General features: G+C 38.2%; 1 protein-coding gene across 11 annotated transcripts; it reads left to right on the top strand.

The window, feature by feature from the left end:
• Positions 1-237: 237 nt before the first annotated feature.
• On the top strand, positions 238-27803 carry LOC139759592 (RNA-binding protein 1-like). Of its 11 annotated transcripts, XR_011715112.1 has the most exons (9): positions 238-394; positions 2636-2830; positions 6326-6433; positions 11779-12433; positions 12866-12949; positions 16041-16097; positions 25628-25651; positions 26353-26425; positions 27254-27803. XR_011715112.1 is itself a non-coding variant. In XM_071681887.1 (8 exons), the coding sequence occupies exons 2-7, from the start codon at positions 2640-2642 to the stop codon at positions 26417-26419; spliced, it is 531 nt and encodes a 176-aa protein (XP_071537988.1). In that variant the 5' UTR covers positions 238-394; positions 2636-2639; the 3' UTR covers positions 26420-26425; positions 27254-27803. The 11 variants fall into 11 exon arrangements, 7 of the variants coding, with proteins under 7 accessions (XP_071537988.1, XP_071537992.1, XP_071537990.1 ...); XR_011715111.1 differs by lacking the exon at positions 16041-16097; XM_071681887.1 differs by lacking the exon at positions 11779-12433.
• The last annotated feature ends 36 nt before the right edge of the window (positions 27804-27839 follow it).

The following is a 27839-nucleotide window of genomic DNA, read 5'->3' as shown; positions in this document are numbered from 1 at the left end:
TCAACGAGGACAAAACACTCTTTAAATGCGAATCAAGGACTTGTTATATTATGATCAATGAGGAAACGGTCAGGTTGATGCTGATTATTGGTAGACAAAATCTCAAAACTAGCCTTACAAAAAAAATGACCAAACCTTCCTGACTGAAACTACTTGAATGAAAATGCAAGCCTGGTCATTGGTGGAAGGGATTTATAGGTTGGGTGGTGGAAGAGTGTGAGTGAGCGCCATCTTGTAGTGGCATCACCAGTTGTTAGGTTGCCAGGGGTCGCCGGAAGAAGCGTCGTCCCGGCTCCAGTAGCGCGTCCTTGGCTTCATTCTTGGCCAAGCGTACGTTTACAAGGAAAGCTTTGAACTCTGTGCGCTGTATCTTTTTAGTGCATGTTATCGTCAGGCAAGTTCTATGAGTTGCTCAATTTATTGTTATTTAAGTCTTTCAAGCTTCGGGCAAGGTGTTTTTATAATTTCATCAGTATCAGAGGCGGCATGTGAGCATTAGACGGCCCTGAAACCAGAGGTGCAATGGAGAAGCCAGGAGGCAGTTTGTCTGCCCCACAGTAATCGCATCTGCCTACAGCTCTTGGTATTTCCTTCACAGTATATGCCTGAACTCAAAACCAACTGTTGTTATTTTTTTTTTCATTGGAAAATACTAATGGTTTTTCGCCACCCATATAGGTTCTGGATAATATAATGGTTCCTACAGCGTAAAGGAAGGGAATTATTTATTTTTGTGTCTCTCTAGAGAAAGCGTGGAAATACGATTTTTTTTTCTTCTTCACAGCATCGAGTGATTTGGTCATCTTGTTTGATATTTAGAAACAGGCTTTGATAAATGGGATTGGCTTGCTTGGTGTCTGGTTAACATCTTGCGGCGTAGTCATATGGCATTACTTTATCAGTAGTACAGAGACGCTATTATAGCATCCATTACAGTAAGTATTTATATATGGTGGTGAGTTATGGGTTAAAGATTAGCCTCGCAGTGCTCTTAGTTATAGGTAATGTGTGGTTTTTGTTTTGCAATGCTTGTGTAGTTTTAAGGGAATACAATAGCTTGTTGAACTTGAATTGGAACATTATATTTCAATTAACTGTATTTAGTAAGGCGATAGAAGGGTATACCTGCATATTGGGTGTTTGAATTGATTGGAGCCATATTTTGCTTTTGATTATTTAAAACTTTTATATAAGATGAAAAAGGTGGACTGCTATGGATTTTTTGGTGAAGTTTTCGCTAGCTAGTTGTTTTTCCATGTGTAACTTACCAATTTACATAGGTTGAAATTCACATATAGTTTAACATCACACTGAATTTGAAATGCCCAGCATTCCTCCTGTGCATGAGTTCATCAGATACGAGCATTATAATTTTTGATGGTTTCAAGTGATTTTAAGTTTATATTTGGCATGCATTCGCTTAACTTCAGTATTAGAATGAATATCTGGGTGCACTGGATCAACGAAGTGTTATTCATGTGTGACTTGTGCTTGTGAACTCCTCTGTGATTGAAAAATTGAGGGTTTGATTAATGTTAAACATTGTGAATGCCAAACGCTTTCCACCCACGGACATTGTCCCAATTTATTTTGACACTTTGACCCTTCCTCCGGCTACTTTTGTTGTAAATGTTCCATATCTCCATGGACTATATGCACTGTGAACATTTGACAAATCATTTTGTGTGAGATTCAACATTAACTATTGGAAGGGTTGAAGTGGTGGATAGTAGAGGTTTAGATGTTGATAAGTATTAGTGGTCAAAATGTCAGCTGGGGCTGAAGTGTTGCCAGCCAGTCAACATAACAGGGAATACATGGAACACAAGCAAACCTTACCTAACGTAGTAGAAATACCATTCATACTTATAGTACTGCACATATGGCACTGGATGTCAACAAGTTGGGCAGTAAGTGTCTATGTGATTCCCAGAAGCAGGTGATTAAAAGAATGTTGGTCTGTATCACTTTAACCTCAGCTAGGACTAGATAAAGTTATAGGTTCTGTTGATTTCTTGTATTTTATATACCATATATAACATGATTTACAATCCTATGTGCTGTTGTTGGGATTTGAAACTTTTTGAAATGTTCACACCTGATGAGCCAGATAGTCTGCAAAATATTTAATGTATTGTAAAGTTTGATTAAGTTTGAACTTGCTGATTTGTGATTTAGCCTTCACAAACACACACACACACACACACAGTCATCTGGTCATTTCATCTATATATATTTATTATTTTATCAGATTCTTTGAAATGTTCAAGTTATTTAATATCCATTAATATAGATGGGGAGGTTATATCAGTGTTTTGAATCCCACAAATCATCTTAGGAGCATGTGGAGATGTGGACGAAGCAGCTGGGAATGACTGTGGGTAGATGCATGAGGATAGGTAATACCAGTTGGTGGACGTGCCTTTAGTGTTGCCCTATTTTTGGTTTTAGGACAGTGGATATGTAGCTTGAGTAGTCTGCCTTTGCCTGTCTTCTAGCTGTTGAGTTTTGGTTGTCCATTGATAAAGTAGTGCTTCGTTTCCTTTCTGTGGAAATTAATGTACTTTAGCAGTAGATTTTGTGTATGAATTATGTATGAATTATTTCTTTGATTATTTTAATACTTTTTTTTCAGAAGGATGAGGAATGATTGCAAGGTTTATGTTGGCAATCTTGGCAATGCTGATGCCAAACATGAATTGGAATCCGCCTTTTCGAAGTATGGGCCTCTGGTAAACGTTTGGGTGGCTCGCAATCCCCCAGGCTTTGCATTTGTCGAGTTTGAAGATCCGAGGGATGCTGAAGATTCAGTTCGTGCTCTGGATGGATCGTAAGTTCTTTATGCTGTTGGTTTTATAGAATTCTTTTTTATCGGTGGAGTACGTACAAAAATATTACCCCCTGAACAACAAATTGCAGTTTCATGTTTCTCTGTTATTATCCTAGGACTCCTTGTCTTCAAAGGGTCCTAGAGTAACTTCAGGATCCCTTTTCCAGGAGTTCCTGAAGCTCCAAATAGCAAGGAAATGATGAACTTCACTAAAGCACTAAAGTAAAATGTTTGATGAAGCTGTACTTTGAATGAGTGCCTTGATGAAGCTGACTTTTCACTTGCGTAAATGAATGCCTACAGAGTCCAGTAATAACTGTAAATGTGTATATATATCCTTATGTATATCTTTCCTCTCATATTTGTTCATTGTTTCCTGTGAAGGCATGTATACAGAGCATCAGAATTGGGAAGAATATTGTAGTTTTAGAGGTGTTAGAAGTCAGATGTTAACATTTGAGAATGTGTGGAAAAAGCATAGAGAAAAAGAGGGATTTGTATATGGCATTTATTGATCTAAAAGAAAATATTATATATATATATATATATATATATATATATATATATATATATATATATATATATATATATATTTTTTTTTTTTTTTATACTTTGTCGCTGTGTCCCGCGTTTGCGAGGTAACGTAAGGAAACAGACGAAAGAAATGGCCCAACCCCCCCATACACATGTATATACATACGTCCACACACGCAAATATACATACCTACACAGCTTTCCATGGTTTACCCCAGACGCTTCACATGCCTTGATTCAATCCACTGACAGCACGTCAGCCCCGGTATACCACATCGCTCCAATTCACTCTATTCCTTGCCCTCCTTTCACCCCCCTGCATGTTCAGGCCCCGATCACACAAAATCTTTTTCACTCCATCTTTCCACCTCCAATTTGGTCTCCCTCTTCTCCTTGTTCCTTCCACCTCCGACACATATATCCTCTTGGTCAATCTTTCCTCACTCATCCTCTCCATGTGCCCAAACCACTTCAAAACACCCTCTTCTGCTCTCTCAACCACGCTCTTTTTATTTCCACACATCTCTCTTACCCTTACGTTACTCACTCGATCAAACCACCTCACACCACGCATTGTCCTCAAACATCTCATTTCCAGCACCTCCATCCTCCTGCGCACAACTCTATCCATAGCCCACGCCTCGCAACCATACAACATTGTTGGAACCACTATTCCTTCAAACATACCCATTTTTGCTTTCCGAGATAATGTTCTCGACTTCCACACATTCTTCAAGGCCCCCAGAATTTTCGCCCCCTCCCCCACCCTATGATCCACTTCCGCTTCCATGGTTCCATCCGCTGCCAGATCCACTCCCAGATATCTAAAACACTTCACTTCCTCCAGTTTTTCTCCATTCAAACTCACCTCCCAATTGACTTGACCCTCAACCCTACTGTACCTAATAACCTTGCTCTTATTCACATTTACTCTTAACTTTCTTCTTCCACACACTTTACCAAACTCAGTCACCAGCTTCTGCAGTTTCACACATGAATCCGCCACCAGCGCTGTGTCATCAGCGAACAACAACTGACTCACTTCCCAAGCTCTCTCATCCCCAACAGACTTCATACTTGCCCCTCTTTCCAAAACTCTTGCATTTACCTCCCTAACAACCCCATCCATAAACAAATTAAACAACCATGGAGACATCACACACCCCTGCCGCAAACCTACATTCACTGAGAACCAATCACTTTCCTCTCTTCCTACACGTACACATGCCTTACATCCTCGATAAAAACTTTTCACTGCCTCTAACAACTCTCCTCCCACACCATATATTCTTAATACCTTCCACAGAGGATCTCTATCAACTCTATCATATGCCTTCTCCAGATCCATAAAGGCTACATACAAATCCATTTGCTTTTCTAAGTATTTCTCACATACATTCTTCAAAGCAGACACCTGATCCACACATCCTCTACCACTTCTGAAACCACACTGCTCTTCCCCAATCTGATGCTCTGTACATGCCTTCACCCTCTCAATCAATACCCTCCCATATAATTTACCAGGAATACTCAACAAACTTATACCTCTGTAATTTGAGCACTCACTCTTATCCCCTTTGCCTTTGTACAATGGCACTATGCACGCATTCCGCCAATCCTCAGGCACCTCACCATGAGTCATACATACATTAAATAACCTTACCAACCAGTCAACAATACAGTCACCCCCTTTTTTAATAAATTCCACTGCAATACCATCCAAACCTGCTGCCTTGCCGGCTTTCATCTTCCGCAAAGCTTTCACTACCTCTTCTCTGTTTACCAAATCATTTTCCCTAACCCTCTCACTTTGCACACCACCTCGACCAAAACACCCTATATCTGCCACTCTATCATCAAACACATTCAACAAACCTTCGAAATACTCACTCCATCTCCTTCTCACATCACCACTACTTGTTATCACCTCCCCATTTGTGCCCTTCACTGAAGTTCCCATTTGCTCCCTTGTCTTACGCACTTTATTTACCTCCTTCCAGAACATCTTTTTATTCTCCCTAAAATTTAATGATACTCTCTCACCCCAACTCTCATTTGCCCTTTTTTTCACCTCTTGCACCTTTCTCTTGACCTCCTGTCTCTTTCTTTTATACATCTCCCACTCAATTGCATTTTTTCCCTGCAAAAATCGTCCAAATGCCTCTCTCTTCTCTTTCACTAATACTCTTACTTCTTCATCTCACCACTCACTACCCTTTCTAATCAACCCACCTCCCACTCTTCTCATGCCACAAGCATCTTTTGCACAATCCATCACTGATTCCCTAAATACATCCCATTCCTCCCCCACTCCCCTTACTTCCATTGTTCTCACCTTTTTCCATTCTGTACTCAGTCTCTCCTGGTACTTCCTCACACAACAAACTTATATATCTATATATATATATATATATATATATATATATATATATATATATATATATATATATATATATATATCTTTTTCTTGTATACTGTTTGCCATTTCCCGCTTTAGCGAGGTACCGTTAAGAACAGAGGACTGGGCCTTTGTGGGAATATCCTCACCTGGCCCCCTTCTCTGTTCCTTCTTTTGGAAAATTAAAAAAAAAAAAGAGAGAGGGGAGGATTTCCAGACCCCCGCTCCCTTCCCTTTTAGTCTCCTTCTACGACACGCAGGGAATACGTGGGAAGTATTCTTTCTCCCCTATCCATAGGGATAATATATATATATATATATATATATATATATATATATATATATATATATATATATATATATATATATGTACACACATACATACATACATTATTTACCAGGTACACTCATGTTTATAGCAATGTAATTCAAACTGTGACCTTTGTCTCTCTTGCTTTTATGAAATGGCAATTTACAGACAGTCTGCCTGTCGTCATATAAGGTATGTCATGCTCATTTTGGTTGTGTTCATTTCTCTCAGACTTTAGAGTGTTGTATTACAGGCGGCTGTGTGGTGTGCGTGTGAAGGTGGAGATGTCGACAGGTCGCTCTCGACGTGACCGCTTTCATGTACCCCCTCGACGAGGTGGTAATGGTAGTAGGAGGTCCAGGTAAAGATCATTAGTTCTTTATTATCATGTTTTAGGTCTGTCTTAGATTACAGAAATTATTTGTTCACTCTTGGTGGGGGCTGCATATTTGTTAGGTTTTTAGATGTAATGTAGGATTTGTATTCACTTACACAAAATTTGACATTTTTGCCGTGAATATAGCCATATTTTTTCAGGTCCCTCCCAGCTATAGTAGGTCAGTTTTCTGCCATAATCCTCACTCAGCTGTTTGTGGATGTTGTTGGTCTGCAGCTCTAGGTACACTGAAATTCGTTGTATCCTTATTTTTGAAGTGATAAGTTGAAGGATAAAAAACTGGTCTTTTAGCCACTATTGGAAGCACTGCTGTAAGATATAGAGCTTTCTAGATCATTTTGATATCACTGAGTTAGCTGTATATGCCACAGAACTGATTTTCTCATGATTTCAGTATCATTTTAGCAACCCTAAAATCTGTGAACTTAAGTGTTAAGTAATTTTGTTAAAATCAACTTTACAGTGCTGTGCAAAATCATGTCCTATATGGCTAAAGAGGGATTTTATTTTCCTAGAAAGGTAAATTTAGTATGTGAATCAGGTTGAAGATAAAACTACGGCAAAAAAGTTTTCCACTGAAATATTTTGTCATGTAATATGCACATGAACAGAGAAGTAGAATTAACTGTAGACACATGTTTACATACATATTCATACATGCATACTTCTTGCCTGAGGAGTCCCTTTTCTCCTTATGGTTTTCCTGCAGTGCTCAGGAAACCAGTCACATTCACCGGGCAGGACTGTGTGTCTTAAGTTGTAGTAATGTGTGGAAGAGTGTTTGGCACTTTCATTGTTGTAGTTGAGTCATAGACATGAAGGGTCTTAGTATATGTTGAATCAGTCTTTGTATTGTTAAAGGGATAAGCGATGTCCTGAGTATAGATAGGAGTGAATATTTTGTGTATGGCTGGGGAATGTAGATTCATACGGTTGAGTTGGCTTTTAAGACAGAGTTAGGAGGGCATTTGTTTAGTGCTTGTTTGGTCATTACAGTGTGGATGCATTATGCAAGTGTTGTGTTTGTGTAGTAGTGTGGGGACATCTGTAAATAGAGATTGCTGAAATGTGAGGTAGTGTTAAGCTTTTTATTTTTAGGAGTTGGTGATTAGCTTTGGAGTAGTTTGGATGGGAGGGGCCTACTGCTCTTGTGAAGGATTAGGGCTGAGCCTATTGAGGTGGGATTTTATTGTATTTGTTTTTGATTCTTTGTTTTGTTGTTGATGATAGTTGTTGCTAGGCAATTATATATTGTTCTAACAGCTTAATTTTTAGCCTTTCTTTGCTGTTGTATTTGTTTTCGAGGGTAGATGAGTGGGCAGTTCAATCAGGGTGAAGCAAATGAATTGTTTGTGAAACATGTGAAGAGATTGTTTCTTGTCCAGATCTTGTTTCAGAAAGTGTTCTGTGGGCATTTATTTTGTGTGTGTGTGTGGCTTTTTTTGTTGATGTTTTTGTTGTGGAGAGTGAATGTTATGTATATGTCATGTGCAATACCTAGAACAGGTGATGTCTCGTTCAGTGGGAGTGAGTAGTTTATACATAATTTCCCCAGGACCAATTTCTATGAAAGAGTCTTGGTGATATTTCCAATAGCATAGAAACAAGAAGTCCTTTGGAGTGAGAACTTTATTGATGAGACTTTACTCCCTTTAATAGAGCCTCGCCAAAGGTGACTTCTCGTGTGGTGTAACATGAAGGAGGGGTAGTTTGGTAACACCTTATATATATATATATATATATATATATATATATATATATATATATATATATATATATATATATATATATGTATATATACATATTTATTTATTTTATTTTGCTTTGCTATGTCGCTGTCTCCCGCGTTAGCGAGGTAGCGCAAGGAAACAGACAAAAGAATGGCCCAACCCACCCACATACACATGTATATACATACACGTTCACACATGCAAATATACATACCTATACATCTCAATGTATACATATATATACACACACAGACATATACATATATTCACATGTACATATTTATTTTTATATTAGTTATTATACTTTGTCGCTGTCTCCCGCGTTAGCGAGGTAGCACAAGGAAACAGACAAAAGAATTTTTTTTTTTTTTTTTCATATTTGATTGCTGTTTCCCGCATTAGCAAGGTAGTGCCAGGAAACAAAGAAAGACACGTCCTCTCACATACACATGCATATACACATATGCACATATACATATATATACGTACATATTCATACTTTCTTGCAGAAATTTTCATTTTTTGTACTAACAGGCATGCTAAGGAGAGATTCTTCAATGTAAATGTGGTAAGATGGGCAGCTGGTGGGATGTCTGATCACTTGTTGGTGTTGGCAGTGGATAAAGTTTGTTTTGGCTTTAGTAAAGAGGATATGATATTTGTGGGAATAGGTGGTGAAAAATAAATGAGCATGGAAAAGAGGCTTCTTTGATAAGGTACAGGAGAGATTGTGGACATTGGCAGATTGTGAGATAAAACATGTAAGTCTGTGAGGAGTTGGAGGATGGCATGTAGAAGGTGGGATGTGGGTATACAAGTTAGGATAGTGAGTAGTGGGAGGAGGAAGTTGCTCCTGAGAGAAACAGAGGTGTATGGTGTTACCTGCAGTAAGGGAGTGTGAGAGATTAGGAGATGAACAAGAAGAATGAGGAGGAGGTTAAGAGGAAGGTGCTGAGGCTAAAAAATGGGCAGATTGTGAGATGAGGTGAGAGATTGCAAATTTCAGGGAGTATAAGATAATGTTTTGGATTGATGTGAATGGAGCGAGAACAACATGAACAGTTGCAAGGATCATTATAGGAAATTGGAGATATGATAATTGGCAAAGATATGAAGAGGAGATGGGATGAGTGTTGTGAAGGACTCTTGAATGTGTTAGATGACTGAGTGACAGATATGGGGTGTTTGGGACATGGAGATACACAGAGTTAGGGAGTTATGTCAGAAGTTATGATGAAAGCCTTTCATAAGATGAAGTGTGGCAGAACAGCTAGAATAAATGGAATTTCAGTTGAATTTTCAAGAAAGGGAATTAGTGTTACTGACTGTTTAGGAGGATTTTCACTATATGTATGGCTCAAGGTAAGGTGATGGAGGGCTGGTGGAATGCCTGTATATTGCCATTGTGTAAAGGGAAGGGGGACAAAAGTGTCTTTGTATTCCAGGTATAAGTTTGTTGAGTATATCTGATAAGTTGTATGGGAGAATAATGATTAAGAGGGTGGCAGCATGCGCAGAGCATCAGAGTAGGGAATAACAATGTATTTAGAAGTGGGAGATGTTGTGTGGACCAGGTGTTTGCTTTAATGAATGTATTAGAACTACTTAAAAAAAGAATGGGTGGCTTTTAAGGATCTGGAGAAAGCATATGATTTGCTTGATAGAGATGCTTTGTTTACTGGAAATATATGAATTGGGTGGAAAGATACTAGGAGCAGTGAGGAGTTTTTATGCAGAGAATGAGGCATATATATGAGGAAGAAGGTGAGTGGTTCTAAGTGAGGGTAGGTCTACTTCAAGGATGTGCAGTGTCACCATTGAATGTATAACATGTTTTTTGTTGGGTGGTGAGGGAGGTAAATACTTAGGGTTTGGTAGAGGGGTGTGTCTGTAATTAAATGGGGAGGGTCTGGGAGGTGAATCATGTGGCTTGTAGATGACAGACTTTGTGGTAGACTTGACTTCAGAAGTTGGTGTCTTGAGTTTGGAAGTATTTGACATAAGGAAATTTAGTTAATGTGTATGTTGAATTGGGTAGCCTGAGAAGGATACGGGAGGATGGAATAAAAGACAAGTTATCAGGACCTGAACTTGCAGGAGGTTGAGAGGCATGTATGGGGAAGAGCAAATTAGATATGATATAGGGAATGATGTGTAGTTAGTGAGCTAAAGCATGTAAAGCAAAGTGGTCAGGGGAATCCACAAAGCAGTCTGTAGGGCTTGGCTTTGGATAGAAAGACCCTGATTTTGGTTCATTATGCATATGAGAAAGTGGATGTGAATAAATAAGGCTGTGCTCCATCTCTTCTTGGCACTACCCTGCTGACATAGGGTAAATGCAAACAGTTGTAAAAAACTAAAAGTCTTGGTTGTTATCAGAGTGATATGGTTTTGTCTGACATGCTAATGTTGGTTTTGGCAGTTTATAATGTATTTATATATATAACTGGGATATTATTAAATACTATGAGGAAATCAGTCTGAAGTATATACAGAATAAGCTTATTGAATTTTCATGTGATCAAAGGGCTTGCCCTGCATTGCATTCAAAGTTCTAGTTGGACACATTTGTTCAACAGCACCACTTGGTGGTGTGTCACTCACTCTCTTTCTTATTCTTACGAGAAAGCAGTTTTCCTTGTCTCTTGCCTTTTATATTTCCTTTGTTGGTTCTCTTTAGCCACAGTTGCTCAATAGTACCACTTAGTTGTCTGCTACAGTTCCAGCTTATTCTTCGAATGTCACAGTTTTTTGATGTCTCGTATTTTCAGTTTTTTTCTTTTAAGTTTTTCTCATGTTTTTCCCCCCTCTTTATGCCATTTACACGTGTTCTCTTTGTTACAAAAACTTTTATTGGTAATTAACAGAATTATTAAACATTCTTGTACTCTAGTGCAAGGAAATGGCAACTCAGTCTCTTAGTAGATGATAACCTCAGTGTGGAATTCAACAACTAGGGGTTTGATCATTGATATTGGGTCATTTTGTGAAAACAGTGACAAAAATTTCACAAGATTCTGCATATGATATCCTGCTTTGGTTTTGGGAGAATACACGAAATAGTTAGTCCAACTATACATGTTGATGTAAGTCATCAGATGTTCCTTCCCATAATGACCATAATCTGGATGGTGAAGGTTGGTGGAGCTTGTTATTACCATTGTGTAGAGGAAGCTATGTTGTCGTAACAGGTTGGTGATAATCTCTTGTTTGGGAAAGGGAAAGTTCTTAAGGGTGGAAGCTCCTCACCTACAGTGGTAATACACTACAGGCCATTTTAGGGGACATAATGTGTGTTCAGGGTCTTACGTATCTTTTGAAAGGTATTGATTTCAGGTTTCACTGGGGGTTCTCTCTTCTGTGATTTGTATTTTTAATTACTTATTTGTCTTTTTGTTATTAACCCCTGAGCATGCAGTATCCTGAGATATTTTCCAGTCTTTTCATAAATGATTACATTGTCCTCAGAATAACAGCTCATACTTTTTAAGTAAAAAGAAGTAACAGCTCATACTTTTTGAGTACAAAAAACTTGTATTTGGAGAATTTATGTTAATTGTGGTGTGTGGCCCATTACAGGACTATCTCGCCCAAATTACTTCTTGTTCCACCACCACCATCTACTCCTACTACTGTTGCTACCACACCACCACCACGAACTCCACCACCACCACCACCACCACCACCACAAGTACTTCCACCACCACCACCACTGCTAGCAGCAGCGTCAGCCCGCATGTACAGTGGGCTTCCAGTATTGGGTTGTAGGGGAGGTTGGAGCTCCCGATGGGGGCTTCTTCCACTCATCACCTGACCCCACACTGGTGATGCAACTTGATACATCACATCATGGATAAAATAATTTCTCTGGTTAGTGAAGGATGAACATAGTTTCATCTTCACTATCAGAGAGTTGTATTGTGTACCAGTCACGGGTAAGGTGGTGGCCCCTAGTCAGCCAAAACCTGGCAGCAGTGGTGGTGTGCATCACGTTGCCTGATGACCCTCCTGCGGCGCGGCACCTCATGGCACCCGGGCAGCCCTTAAGCGCTTCATGTGTCCTCTTCTCCCCGCCCGTCTACGTCTACCCTCCGCCCAACGCCCGCCCGCTGCCTGCGCACCGTCGGGCCTGCCCCCCCACCCACCATCTTGGGTCTCTGACCCTTCAACGCTCGCTCCACTTTCTTACATTCATCGCGCCTCGGATCATCATAACGACCACCCTGCTGTGACGGTATACTACTCAGTATTTGACCATTTGATCAATTGTCACAAACTACTTGTTTGTGATTATCAGTCAAGCATAGGTGTGCATCCTGTCATCAGGGATGATGATATCTTGAGGAGTGATTGTTTACCTGTAGAAGGTTCATTTGTTTTTTATTTGCTTGGAACATTTGAATCTCTAGCAGGTTACTCATGGTTGTCACCAAGGTGGTTTGTGGGAGAGGGCTGGACAGCTTGTGGCATTATAAATTTTGCAGCTGTTCACTTTTCCATGGCACAGGACTTAATAGATATAGTGTAATCATTTTTCCTTGATCCTTCTGTAAAACAAAATGCTAAAGCAGTGTTCCTGTCTCAAGGAAGTGGTCACATCCAAGAAAATAGTGAAGAAAAGCTTTCTCCAAGGGTGAACAAATGATTAATTCTTGAATTATTTCAGGTCTCGATCTCCACGACGTTTTGGTGGTGGTCGGGGTCGCTCCCGTTCACGCTCTCCAAGGCGCTCTCGTTCCCGCTCGCCAAGGTATTTATGTTACATAGGGTGGTTCCTTTTTTTCATATATAATTTTGGCAGCATTATTGGTCAATCAGTCTATCAGATAGTGTCTACATACACAAAAAGGGTAAGCACAGATATTTTGTGCACTTTATCTCGTCTCAAACATCTTCAGAATTAATTTTAGGAAAATGTAATTCCAGTTTCAGAAGAAACTATATTTGGAAAACTTTTCATTTTTTTCCGTTTCCTTAAAAACATATTGTTTAAAAGTTGAAAAATGCCAAAATAGTTAGTAAGATTGTTGTAGTTTATGTGGCTAAAAGAGATCGTAACATTGAAATAGTGTATTTGGTTATTATGCGAATGAAAGGTGCAGGATAATCTCATCAAAGGTTAGTTTGCTGTGTAGTAAGATATTCCTGCAGTTGTAGTTCTTGTGATTAGGTAAAATATCCCATATCAGGACAGTGTATGCATCGAGATACTTTGCCTTGTGTTGACTGATGGCTTTATCTGTCATATGATGAAGGTGGAAGTTTAAGGAGATTACCAAAAAAAATGACTTAATTACAAAAAAAAAAAAAAAAGCATAATTTTTGAAGTTGGATGTTGGATTTCATGACTTCATTGGACTGAAGTATTTTCTAAAATTTGTGGACATTAGTGATGAGATCGTTGAAGATGATGTCACGACAAAAAAACATTCCTTTAGCACTTACTCCATTTGCAGTTATAAAAATTTTGTCAAAGGTCATTTAGTTTGCAGTTATATTGGCTTTTAGCCCCTGCCATTATTATCCCAAGTATACTTGGGCCGAGCTTATGTGTAAATAAGCTTTATCTGAATTAACTAAGGTTATTTATAATCTGAGGATTGTTAGCCCAAGATAACTTGTGGGCCTTCAGGTAATGTTTTTAATCATTGCCATCTGGTAAGAGTATGGAAGGTGCTGTTTTTCCAATAGATGGCACTACAGGCATTGTTTACTTTTTGTAGATGACAGCAAAATGGGGCATTCTTTAGAGGAGAGCAAGCATTTGGTTTATTTTTGCTTGCCTTTCTACCTTATTTTCATCCCTCATGCTGAGCGATGATAAATATGACATTGATGACTGTGTAGACTTGCTAATGAACTTGACACGTCATTTAGAGAATAGACAAGCACCAGCTCCAGATAGTCCAGCCGAGGCTATGAGTTGTACCAAAATAGTCATCTTATTTTGTTGATAAGACTGTCATTCATACAGTTGATGAACATCAGAATATTTTTCAGTATTTCAATAGAATTTGATGACATAGTTGAAGAGGCTGGTGGGTATTTAGAAAACAGGTTGATGGCAGTGTCACGACATAATAGAAGTGTTAATATTATTCTATTACTAGTAATGAAATAGGATTTATGAATTTCTCTGACACACTTTCTTTATTCCTCATTATTTTCAATGTCTTTTTGCAATCTAGATTTAAAGAAAATACATTTATCAATATTCAGAATCATGATTGTATTTTTTGATATAACTCATTCACAGTAACTGTATTTGAAGATATGTTTTCTTGAATGATAATATTTGAAATGAAGTATTGCATGTTACTATGTATCTACACATTTTAAAACTGAAGCATAGAAAAGTCATGATTTTTGGAACACTTTGACCAATAAAAAATAAAGACTGGAAAGGGTTAAACAGGCATAATTCGTTGGCGAGGTGTTCCTTAGGCAAAAGGACAAGTAGATAGTGGAACTTAGGCCGCCAGAAAATCACTTAATTTTTTTGTGAGTACTTAATAAAAATGAGTATCCATATTATTTTGGCGGGAAGTCATAATAACAGCATAAGAATGGGAGAAACTTTTTTGTAGCATTTTTACTATCTTTTGTGTAAAAGTGAATGCGTTATCAGCCACAACTGTATACCATTTTCTTCAAAGACCCACTTAGTTGATGCTGAAAGTTGTCACCCAAAGACATTGATATGTTTTTATACGACACCCAAATAAAAAGGATGTTGGGTTTTTAATAGAGGATCACGGTAGTCAGCAAATAGAGTAAGGTTCAAAATAGCTTCTCATTGAACATTTTGACTCTTTAAATTCTGTGGATGTCAGTCTTTTGTTACTTATCAGGGTCTGTGAACTTCAATTTGCTAACTAAATATCCCTTCATGTTAAATTCTGTACTCAATTTAGGTTCACTTGGCCGGCCATGGTTAGCAACCAAGCCATTAATGTGGGACACAGCTCTCTTTTTTCTTTTTTTTTAACACCATAACTCTCGTTACTGTAGACAGGCAATGCACTGTCATGTTGCAGGGTACTTTAAATGTCAATCTATAAACTTAATATCCAGCTAGAAGTTGAATGTGCTTGCACTGTAGGCTGTTTTGACTGATCATAGATGGTAATCCTAACAAAGGATAAGGCATTGGAGCTTCCTGGAGGCCTTAGAAACCTGCTAGTGACCACAGAGGACAATTGCGTGACTTCCCCAGGGACTGCCTGCTTTTTACGGCACCAGTTGCCATGTTTAATACAAGCTACTGGCACATAGGGTTGACCAAATTGGTAAATAATGTTTTTCACATAACTAGGAATGTGGAACTTTTGACCCATAAACTGCGACATATATTATTTGATGGTTTACCATCTACTGCAACATACATGATTTGAGACAATATTTGTGTGCCTTTGTTTTGAATTGCACACCAGATTTAACATTCGTAAACCACATTACTTGTCCCAGTAGGCCTTCTCACACCATCCATACATCACTCAAGCCCTTGGTAGCTTCTGTATCAGTTGGAGGGCTCATGTATGTCGCTGTCTTTCATTATCATTTAACTCTTGTGACACAGGTGGTATACGAGAGATTTCTGGTGTAAATGAGTGTTAAGGAAACAAACTTTACAGTAATTCTTCGATAAACATGTTTACTCGCATGTTTTCTTTTTTGGATGTCTTATTTGCGACATACATGAATTGAAACAAAATTTCCGCCCACTGTTTCAAAAATTGCGTACTAGGTTCAGTACACCACTCACTTCTTGCTCCTTCCACTCTCCTCCTCCCTTGCTACGCATGGCTCGCTCCTCCCACCTCCTCTGTTACGCACCGAAGCGCTGGCTGGGCGGCCCCCAGATGCTCACAACAACACTCCACCATGGCAGAGCAAAGGTAGATAAAGGATTTAGTTTTTTGATTTTCCATACTTCTACATGTATATCTTTAATTTTATAAGAATAAAATGTTTTTTATGGGAGAGTAGTGATTGAGAGGAAGACATGTATAGAGCATCAGATTGGGGAAGAAAAGTGTGGTTTCAGAAGTGGTGGAGGATGTGTGGGCCAAGCATTTGCTATAAGGAATGCATGAGAAATACTTGAAAGAGAACAATTTCTATCTATCTGTCTATCTATATCTCTTATGCCAGTGCCCTCTGGGAACTCCCATCAGGTGTTGGCCACAGCAAAAGTCTCCTTACCTGTCCTTATATGCCTCCTTCACATACAATGTTCCACACATTCTTCCTCTGTTTCTCTCCCACCAGTATTCCTCCATCCTCTTTGCCCATGTCACAGGTGGTCTTCCACTCACACCAACCCCTTTAATTGTACTATTATACTCTCTGCTTGCATTCTTTCCACATGCCCAAACCCCCTCAAAGTATTAGGTTTCACCTATTTTACTACTCTACAATTCATTACCTTTGCATTCTTGCCATACCACATCTCTCTTACACCTTTCCATTTCTTTATTCCATCTAGTCGCACCACATGCTCTTCTCAAACATTTTCATAGCCTGGATTCTTGACCTCTGTGCATCACTACATGTCCATGTTTCAGTTGCAGAGGTCAGGGGAGGACTGTGCACTGCCTTAATCCTCTTTACACTTCCATACTTACACCTCTACCTTTCATTATTCTATTAATGGTCCCAGTGACTTTTCTAACCCTGTACTGCTCTCTCTCCCATATCTCTCCTTCAATATCACCACAGTTAACTAAGACAGCTCCCAGATACTTAAATTCCCTCTCTTCCAGTCTTTTCCCTCCCATATCCACAGCACAATTTGGTACTCTTTCCTCTTTCACTCTATATGATTTTACAAAATATATAATTTTACTCTGCCTCCTTTCAAATGCCATTACTTTATTTTTACTTCAATCCGTCCTCACTACACAATATAAATACACTCAACCTTCTGCATCTCACACCAATACGTTCACCGCCGTGTTCATTACACTGACACACTCACACCCTTTTCCATGCTCCCAATTCACTTATTTTGCCCTCTTATCACCCCTTATTATAATATCAATAAAATTTTTTCACTTAATCTTATCCATCAATTATGTTTCTGCTTTCCTGTCTCCCCTCCTCGAACAGATAACTAGGGCAAATCCCTCACCATCTCTCCATGTTACAAACCATTCAAAACACCACCATATCTGTACTCTCATACCATCTTATATGTATCACAATCTCCTTACTTACTATACTACAAACTACAACACAATTTCTAAACACTCATTAGCACATCAATCTCTCACATCTTATCACACTGCACCTCAACATTTACCTATTCATAAATACCCATTGCCCGATCAGTCTCGACTCAACATTTATTCAGTAAATTCGCCATCCCCACTATATCATTTATCATTATCATCAATATAATATTAAATATTCATTCTCATTTTATCAAACTCAGTACACTAAGACTGCCTCACTAATATATAAACTTATGCTCTTATCCATCTTAACTTTTATCTTCCCACTCTACAAACTTTACACCATTCTGCAGTTTTCCATATGTATATATTTAACAAACCCACAAAGCATTCACTTGATCATATGCTTTATCATATCCATAAAAAGCGCATTACACTTACCCTTGCTCAATTACTTATATCCCAACTTCATCTTTAGCTACAAACATCTATACCATCCTTTGCCCTCTATAACCTTTACACATTATTTCCCTGTCATAATCCTAACGCATAATCTATGCTTCTCGATCCCTAAACTCATCAATTCCCTTTGTCTTACATCTTTACAAGTATCACACATACTCCAAATTCCTCACATATCTGTATCATCTTTACTTCTTTGCATACACTTTTCCTTGTATACTTAACAGACTTATTCCCCTATTATTGCTCTGTACATCCTTCACACCTTTTCTGTAGAAAAATGAACAGTAATAGCTTTCATCCAATCCTCATCCACAACATTGTTTGCTTGCTAAATTACATACAAGATGCATCCACTCTTTCACACTTTCTCCTCCATACTTCAGCATTTCATCCGTAATGCCATACACTGCAGGTGCCTTTTGTTACCTTCAGCCACACTATTGCCCTTCTTACCTCCCTCTTTGCTGTAGGCCCCTGCACTTGTATCCTCTTCCTTCCTCCTCCATTCCCATGCATGTAACAACTGCTGCCTCCCCTTCTCCCACATTCATCAGTTCTTCAAAATACTCCTTCCATCTTCCTTTCCTCACATCAACATTTCCACTCTTACATCTACCATCTTCCTTTCCTCACATCAACATTTCCACTCTTACATCTACCTCTTTCCTTTTTCACCTCCTTCCAGTATAGTTTCTTATTATTCTGAAACTTTTCACTTAACTTCTAAAATAAGGTTGATAGACATTCCTTGTGGAAGGTCATAAGAATATCTGATGTGGGAGGAAAGCTGCTAGAAGCAGTGAAAATTTTTCATCAAAGTTATAGAGCATGTGTGTGAATGGGAAGAGAGGAGGGCGAATGGTTCCAAGTGAAGGCTGGTGTATGGTGGGAATGTGTGATGCCTCCATGGTTGTCTAATTTGTTTATAGATGAGGTTGTGAGGGAGGTAAATGTGAGTCTTGGAGAGAGGGTGAGTATGCAGTTTGTAGGGGATGAGAGGGCCTGTGAAGTGAGTCAGTTGTTTGCTGATGAAACAGCACTGTGGCAGCTTTGAGTGAGAAACTGCAGAGGTTGGTAACTGAGTTTGAAGGAGTGTGATAAAGGAAGAAATTAAGAGTAAATGTGAATAAAAGAAAGCTATTATGTTTACTGGGACCAAGAGTCAGGTTAGTTGTGGGTGTGAATTTGGAGAAAAATTGGAGGCAGTGAAATGTTTTAGATTCTTTGTAGTGAACATGGTAGTGGAAGTTAGTTATAGGATGGGCCAGGTGGGAAAGGTTCTAGGAGTATTGAAGAATGTGTGGAAGAAGAGTTTGCTGTCTCAGAAGGCAAAAATAGTTATGTTTGAGGATATAGTGGTTCCAATAATGTTATATTGATGCAAGGCATAGGCAGTAGATGAGGATATGTGGATGATGGTGGAAGTGTTGGAAATTAAATGTAGGAGAACAATGTGTGGTGTAAGGTGGTTTTATCGAGTCAGTAAGAAAGAGTAAGAGAGGTGTAGTAATAAAGTGTGGTGGTGAGAGCTGAAGTGGTTTGGACATTTAGAGAGAATGAGTGAGGAGAGGCAATTGGTGAGGATGTTTGTGTCAGAAGTGGAGGAAACAAGAAGGGTCAGACAAATTAGAGGTGGAAGAATGGAGTGAAAAAGATATTGAGTAATCTGGGTCTGGACACGCAAGAAGGTAAAAAGGTTTGCATGTGATAAGTGTGTTAAAACAATTTGGTATACAGGGGTTGGCATGCTGTCATTGGACTGAATCAAGGTATGTGAAGTGGCTTGGGTAAACCATGGAAAGATCTGTGGGGCCTGGTTGTGGACAGGGAGCTTTGATGTCAGTGCATTGCACAAAGCAGCTAGAGAGTTGATGTGAACGAATGTGGCCTTTTATATCTTTTCCTGACACTGCCTTGCTGATGCGGGAAACTGCGATCAAGTATGAAAAAATGTTTTTTTTAGATATTTTTCTAATGTTTTTTGTACTACAATGGTTGCCAGGTTTTGTGGTAGCTGGAATATAAGGGTCAATTCTTAAGAAAGGAAATGGCTTTGATAGTTTTCATTTGTATGATAGAAATAAAAGGTAAAACATTTTTGTACATACTCAGGACTGGCCAGTTCAGTTAATAAGGCAGTTTTTATAAACCAGGAATGGCTGTCTTAATTTATTCTTAATTAATAAAAGTTATTGATTTTAGAATTTTTATGCATCTTTTCATAATCCAAAATATCGTTTTACTGTTTTTGCATGAGGGGAGGCCAAAATATTCCGTTGTGCATTAAAGGGTTGTTCCTATCCTGCATATAAAATGTTCAAATGAATTATTCCATTATGCACTTAAAGGTTCCTACTCCTCCCTTGTCACCTGTCCTGGTTCGTCACTTGTACTCCTCATCATTGCATTTCTATTATTCTGAGTCCTTCATTTTCTTCTGCCCTTGTAAATCTACCCCTTCATCACAGTCTGAAGGTGCAGTCACGTAAGAACTTCAGTTGACAAAAATCATTGAAACTATTTCAATAGCAAGCAAAAATTTGTGCCTTCCCTCAAATTGGTCACGCATGCCTTGCTTTCATGTGGTCGTATACCAGGTGGTAGCAGTGTATCTTTTGGATTTTGTACTTTAATCAACATTTTGTAGTCCTAAACAGCAGGATATCCGCTCAGATTCACTGAGGTCATTTTGGGGCTCTCTTCCACATGGAAGAGATGATGTATCTATATTATTTGAAAAGGGGCTGCTTTGCTGCAGAGTGAAGTGTTCTTGTTTATTTGATATGGTGATGTAATGGTCAAATGAGATTGCATTGTGATTTCTCCTTTTAGAGTACTTTATTGATTTTTACTTCCATTTCAAGCATTTAATATACAATGTTAGTTCTAGGTCTTATACTTTAAAGGCATAAATAAGAAAATATTAAGAGTAATATATTGAGAGAATGCTTTAGACTCACAAAGATTGAAATGAACACAAGAATATTGGCAGTTTTCACTTTGGTAGAGTATTCTTCTTCCACAAGGTGATAGGTAACTTCTGCTCTCAAGATAGAGAAGATAGTTGATAAATCAACCATACCATCGTTATCCCTTTCATTTTTTGTATGTGTGACTGCGCCTTAAGAAAACAAAGGCCCTGCAACCTTGTATTTTCTACAATATATAGATAGATGTTCCTTGAAGGGTGCTGATTGCTTGATTGAAATGATAATGAATTAGTGGTGTTGTATTTTACCCAGAAATGTCAAAGGATAGAATATTAGCTTGTACACATTTGAGATTTCACTGATAGGTAGATGTAAAACTACAGGCTTTGTGTATGATGAGTAATTTGATTAAGTCCTTAGGATTAGGCGAGACTGAATAATGCTCATGTATGTATTTGTCATGGAATGTAACTAATTGGGGCATGAGCAGGGAGCAATTCTCATCACCTGTATTAATAGTTTCTGAACTGGTAAGGGGACAAACAAGGTTGTTTTCTCAAAGGCTAAGTTAATCTCTTCCCAACACAACTTCACTGAGGCAGTAAGGATGAGTAAATAAAAGAATTGGAAAAATATGGTCATGGAGAATTACTGGTAATAATTTGAAACTTAACCTTATGTTTTCCCTGTCAATTAAGGTAGCCCTTTTTAGAAAGCAAATTTGCCACCACCTTAAGGACTCTTGATTATTTTTTACCCAATTTATATTCCTTTTACCCCTTTTTATGTTATATTAAAGGCCTGTTGTTGACATTTTTTTCAAGTGGGAGCCTTTGGCAGTAAAACATTTTTCAGAATGAATGTGCAAAAGTGGCTTCGATGTAAAGATACCAGGAGAGAATGTGATTATAGGCATAGAGTGAGAGGAACTAAAACTAGGGGTTGTAGGTAATTAGAAAAAGCAGTGCTTAAGAGCACAGGTTAAGTGTTTGACACAGATGAGTTGTAGACATATAAGAAAGGATAGTTAGTTAGTTAGTTTTTTTTTTTTTTTTTTTTTTTTCCCAAAGAAGGAACAGAGGGGGCCAGGTGAGGATATTCCAAAAAAGGCCCAGTCCTCTATTCTTAACGCTACCTTGCTAATGCGGGAAATGGCGAATAGTTTAAAAGAAAAGAAGAAAGTTAGTGTAGAATGGGGAAGTTAGTGAAAAAGAGGAGGTGGCATAAGGAGAGGGTCTGCTGGGAAGGCATGTAAGTGATTGGGAGGATTACAAGAGAAGGCAATGGGAGTTCTGAGAGCTGGAAAATAGTATGAAAGCAGTCTTTTGCACCATTGAACCTAGAATAGAATATATTTTAGGAGGAATTGAATGCCGTACTGTGAGGAAACCAGTGAGCTAATGTTGGAACAATGAAGTAAGCAAATTGGTAAATATCAGTTGAAGATGAGTAAGAGAAGGGGGTGAATAATTTTAAGGAATATTATAATAATGCATGTGTTGTATTTAGAATGAGTTGGGATGTTGAGTGAGAGTCATTGTGAATAGGGTAATGAAAAGAGAGGTTAGTAAAAGCTTATTTAAAATCCAATTTTGAAAAGCATCAGGCTTTTTTATATTTTTTAGGCTCCAATTGTGGAAAAAGGTCCACATCAAGGCCAGGCCTTAATTGAAATAGAAAGAGGTTAATGAAAGGGAAAAAGAAGAGACAAGGGAAAATATTTACAAATTTTGGAGGAAGTGAATAAACATCTTATAATATGCCTGATAATATTTATTGGGAAAGATACGAGTTGGTGTCGAGTTTCAAAGCTTTGAGGTGTAGGAAAAGAAACAGTTTATCAAAATGCCACCTCCCCTAGAGTTGCCAGTAGGCTGTGTACGCAATAATCATGTCACAGCAGATTGCTGACTATTCCATGGTTTGGCTAGTGGTGACATATTTATGGCCTAAGATGTTTTGCTTAATAACTGACAATGTGTTTAGTGCCCTTGTATGAAGGCAAGGGAAACAAAAATGAATGTTTGAGTTATAGAGGAACATTTAAGTCTGCTTGGTATGCATGGTAAAGTGTATAGGACAGTCATGACTGAGATATGCACAGAACATTTGTTTGGGGAGAAGTAGTGTGGTTTTAGGAGGTTAGAGGATGTGTGGACCAAATTTTTTATTTGAAGAGTATGTGTAAGAAATACTTACAAGAAATAGAGACTGGCTAGTGTGTAGCATTTATGGATTTGGAGAAAGCACATGATAGGTTAACTTATGCTGTATTGAAGGTGATGTTGATATGATGGGTAAATGATGTGTTAGAAAATGCATTGGGTTTTTTAGCTTAAAAGTAAGGCATATTGCAAGTCTTCAAGAGGGGAGGATGGTGAGTAGTTTTAGGTAAAAGTTGTGTGATGTTACTATGGCAGTTTAATCAGCTCATGTACAGGGTGTTTGATGAAAAAGGTTGACTTAAAGGCCTTGGACAAAGTGGCAGGTTTATAGTATACTAAGGTTGTTGGGACTTGATGACATGGCTTTGGTAGCAGACCAGTGTGAAATACTTGACAGAAGTTTATTGTATTGTTAGAGAGAGTATGCGAAAGGAGAAAGTTGAAAGTAAATGTAAGTAAAAGTAAGGTGCAGCAGGGGAGTGAGACAGGATAGTTTAAGGATCATTACAATAGAATGGTGATCTTACCTGTAATCACAGTGAGGAAATTACTAGACATACGATGACTAACCCCAAGACATAGTTGCCAGTAAGTTATCCATATCCTTGGCAAGATAGAAATTGCAGACAGCTGTGGTGAAATATATTTGGGAACATGTTTGATTGTTGAGTGGTCTTCGAAGACTGTGCCAGCAATATGGAAGGTATGGAGAGAGAAGATGGCGGGATGAGCAGTTATACCACAGAACGACATTAATGCCTTCTGCTATTCAGTGTGTGACTGCCGGCTACAGAGCAATTGGTGGCGGTAGCGTGGAAGGAGAGATGAAAAGGGAGGGTGTGATGGCCGGGGATGGGGATGTGGTGATGATGGTGAGGGAGGATTTGATAGCCTGGGAGGGAGTGAAGGTGGTGAAGAGCAAGGAAGTAAGGGCCCAAATCTCTTAATGAGTTCAGATGTTGAGGAAGTGGAATGTTATTCATCCTGGAATGGACATGACAATAGATGGAACAAGAATTCCTTGGGATCTTAAAGGAGCTTGTGGAAGGCATGGAATGTAAGGGCAGAGATAAGATATATTCGCAGGTATAGCAGTCCCAACAGTGTTATAGGTATGAGAGTCGTGGTTTTTCAACACAAAAATGAAGTATAGGGAGTGGATGTACTGGAAATTAATTGTACAAGGACAAAATAAGATGTTACTGTAAGAAATGTCATTGTCAGGGAGAGGTACAGTCTTAGTGCAGTTTGATTAAGGTGGCTGACCAGGTTGTACCAGTATTATTCTGGAGTATGTTGAGGATGGTTAGAGACTGGCAGAGAGGAACCGTAAGATAAAAGTGGAGGGATTAAGGGGGAAAGGTTGACTGAGGAGGATATGGGTGAAAGTGGTATGCTACCATTAGGTTTAGTCAAGGGGTATGAGACAATGTAAATCATGGAGAAGTTTGTGGGACTTGGCCATAAATAGCATTCTATGTTTTGTACTTCAAATATAACAGCTAGATATTGGATGTATGCAAATGATGTCTCCTTTTTCTTGATATTACCTCAGTAAAATCGGAAATGTAGATTGGTAATGCAAATAACTGATTACTATCTATTTCAAGTGCTTAGGGCCTTGTATAGCAACACTAGAAATATTTGCACAAGAAATTTGCTTGTTGGTAAGATTTAATTTTCTAAAAACTGATATTTTTAAATAGACATTAAACACCATTGCTATACAAAGTTACCTGTGTTGTGAAGAGAGGATTGAAAGTATGCCTTGTTGTTTTTTACTTTAAAGCAGTAAACATTTCAGAAAAGTTAGGCCAAATTAGATTTTGAATATTTCAATATTAATATGAAATTTTAACTATGCTGAACAGATGTGCTTGTTTGTGTGTGAGATTAAGAGAGGGCCTCTTGTCCTGGCAGTGCAGAGATTTGTAATGTTTCTGACAACTTTACTGATGGGTTTACATTATATTCATTTAGACACTCCAACTCAAGACATAGTAAGAATAGAGGTGCATGAAGAGAGATTAAGATGAAAGGATGTGGGATTAAGGGTAGACATATTAGGAGAAAGAAAGATGGAATAAAGGCTTTTGGCTGTCATGTTTGAACATTTGGGTGTGTAATTGGCATGCATTATATAGACTGAGTTAGTGATGTACATGAGGGGTGAGTGATGTTAGTAATCTGAACTAGGGCATGTCAAGTAATTAAGGTAAATTTGAGTAATGTAGAGTTTGGTTTTGAATGGTTGTAACTGATTTTGGAATATGCATGACAGCTAGAGATTGGATTCATTCGTGTGACCCATGTGTGCTTCTGTCATTGTCATATGAAACTGGAGAAGGGCAGTTTGGTATAAAAAATCCCATGTATATGGGCTAGATCATGCTTACAGCCTCTTCATTCTTTCACACATCCTCAACTTCTGCTCATTGTGCAAAGTGGAATAAAGGCATCTACACTGATTTGTACTTCATAATATTTTACTCTGCACTGGAGATAGATTCATGTCTGTTCACTCATTATTTGTCACACAGGATGCCTCCATTACACATGATCAGAAACCTTTTTCTCTTATCTTCAGTCATGTTCATCAGCCCCTAATTTGCTTCTTATCCTACATGGCTTTACCATCTTTACAGACTAGTTTTAATAACCTTGAATCTCAAGTTTTCCATTTCTTTTTCAGGCCTGCCCGGCGTGGATCTCCAAGGTAAAGATTATTAATATAAATGCAAAAATGCAATTAACTGGTGAATATGTTGCAGTGGCAAAGTACTTAGATATTTGGTTTGGCTTGGATGTATTATTAAGGAAACAAAGCATTGTTTCCTTCAAGTACACTTTACGTTTTAGTAGAATTATGTGCGGTCAGCATTTGTTTTTTTTCTCTCTCTCTAGCTGCCAGCAATGCACAAAGGTTTCATAATTCTTTATCTAATGTTTGATTCTGACATTACTGTTTCTGTTTAGGCAGAAAATGTTACTTGATAGGGGTTATACGCTGTTTACAAAACTTCTTTACACTATACTGAATTTTACCTTATTTTGTAAGAAGGATTAGTCGAGTCATCATAATGCATGAAAAATTCATAAGAGACCAGGCATGGTTGAAATATTGTCATCTTTGATGTCTGCATAACTAGTCCCTATCAGATTCAAACAATAGATAAGACTGTTCTCTACAGTAAGGATACCACCCTACTGAAGTGGGATATTGCAAGGGTGTAGGTTTCTTTCATAAACATTTGAATAAACACCTTTGATATGAAAAGGTTGCATAGAGGGTGTTAGTTTCCTTAAAGGGAACTTTAATAAACATGCTAGTTTCCTCAAAGGGAACTTTGATAAACATGTAAAATATATATCATTGCATTATAGAAAGGTATCCAGGAAGCTTTTTCTTTATTACAGATATGATGATTATCGTCGCAGAAGTGAATCACCATCATTCAAGAGACGTTCACGCTCCAGGTCATAAGAGCAGGTAATATTTATTTATTTATTATACTTTTTTGCTGTTTCCTGCGTTAGTGAGGTAGCGCAAGGAGACAGGCGAAAGAATGGCCCAATCCACCTACATACACATGTATATACATACACGTCCACACGCACATATACATACCTATACATCTCATCGTATACATATATATACACAAACAGACATATGCATATATTCACATGTACATAATTCATACTGTCTGCCTTTATTCATTCCTGTTGCCACCCCACCACACATGAAATGACAACCCCCTCCCCCGCATGTGCACGAAGTAGCGCTAGGAAAAGACAACAAAGGCTACATTCGTTCACAATCATTCTCTAGCTGTCGTGTATAATGCACTGAAACCACAGCTCCTAGAGCAGGTAAATCTCAATAAAAACATCTTATGCAATACTTATTGAGCTTTACTGTTTGTGAATGTTATTTGAAGTGATATATGTAAGGGTTGGTTGAAGCATGCATGTAAATAAGTGTTGACGGACAGTGGTTTTCAGAAGTTGGCAGAAGAGCTCTGAAGTGGAGTATGCACAGTCACTTTACCAAACTCAGTCACCAGCTTCTGCAGTTTCTCACATGAATCAGCCACCAGCACTCTATCATCAGCGAACAACAACTGACTCACTTCCCAAGCTCTTTCTTATCCACAACAGACTGCTTGAAATCTTTCTTTTCGGTAACTTCGAGAATAACTAGAATTATTCAGAACCAGAATAAACAGATACCTGGAGGTGGAGAAGGTAGTGAATGGAACCGAATATTCATGCTTTAAATCTTTTCGTCATGTTTTATACTTTTTTTTTTTACTTGCAGGAGCCAGCTCTCGAACAAAGGAAGCATCTTCTTACAACTCTGGACCTAAATTTTTAATTGGGGTTGTACGATGTATGCTTCAGGACTGTGCCCTTTTGCTAAAGTGACCAGTCACTTCAATGAACCCCAGAAATTTGATTACTTTCATAATTGTCATTAGCTTAAATTTCAATGGCATAAAGTGCTTTTGTATTTTTATTATTTTCACATGATATTTACCTATGTAATTGTGTATCTGCCTTTTGTCAAGGTTGTTTGTTAGCCCCAGAAATTGATAATTTCAGTGTGTGTGTGTGTGTCTGAATGCTGACTTCATATGTATAACAAAGAATCTCCTGTTTATTTCATTTTCAGCTCATTATTATCAAAAGTTTTTAAAGGCTTGTATGAATGTATGTATGTCTGTAAGTATGTATGTGATACTGGTAATTTTCTCAGTAGTTCTTTGAAATTTATTTAAGTGATTAAGAATTGGTATAAAGTAATTGGTAAAGTTTGGGGTGTTTCTTAGTAGAATAAGGAAATTGAACATTAAAGTTTCACAAATATATATCTGACTTTTCATTATCAAGTTTAAGATCGATAT

This window comes from Panulirus ornatus, chromosome 33 (assembly GCF_036320965.1).
Source record: "Panulirus ornatus isolate Po-2019 chromosome 33, ASM3632096v1, whole genome shotgun sequence".
NCBI lineage: Eukaryota > Metazoa > Arthropoda > Malacostraca > Decapoda > Palinuridae > Panulirus > Panulirus ornatus.
This window is presented reverse-complemented; position numbering and strand designations above follow the sequence as displayed.

What these genes read in the sequence shown, in the direction of transcription:
- LOC139759592 (XM_071681887.1), top strand. Translation starts at nt 2,640, where the DNA reads ATGAGGAATGATTGCAAGGTTTATGTTGGCAATCTTGGCAATGCTGAT. An exon ending in GTTCGTGCTCTGGATGGATC is followed by an intron (nt 2,831 to 6,325) that starts GTAAGTTCTTTA and finishes GTTGTATTACAG; the next exon opens with GCGGCTGTGTGGTGTGCGTG. An exon ending in TCTCGTTCCCGCTCGCCAAG is followed by an intron (nt 12,950 to 16,040) that starts GTATTTATGTTA and finishes TACGCACCGAAG; the next exon opens with CGCTGGCTGGGCGGCCCCCA.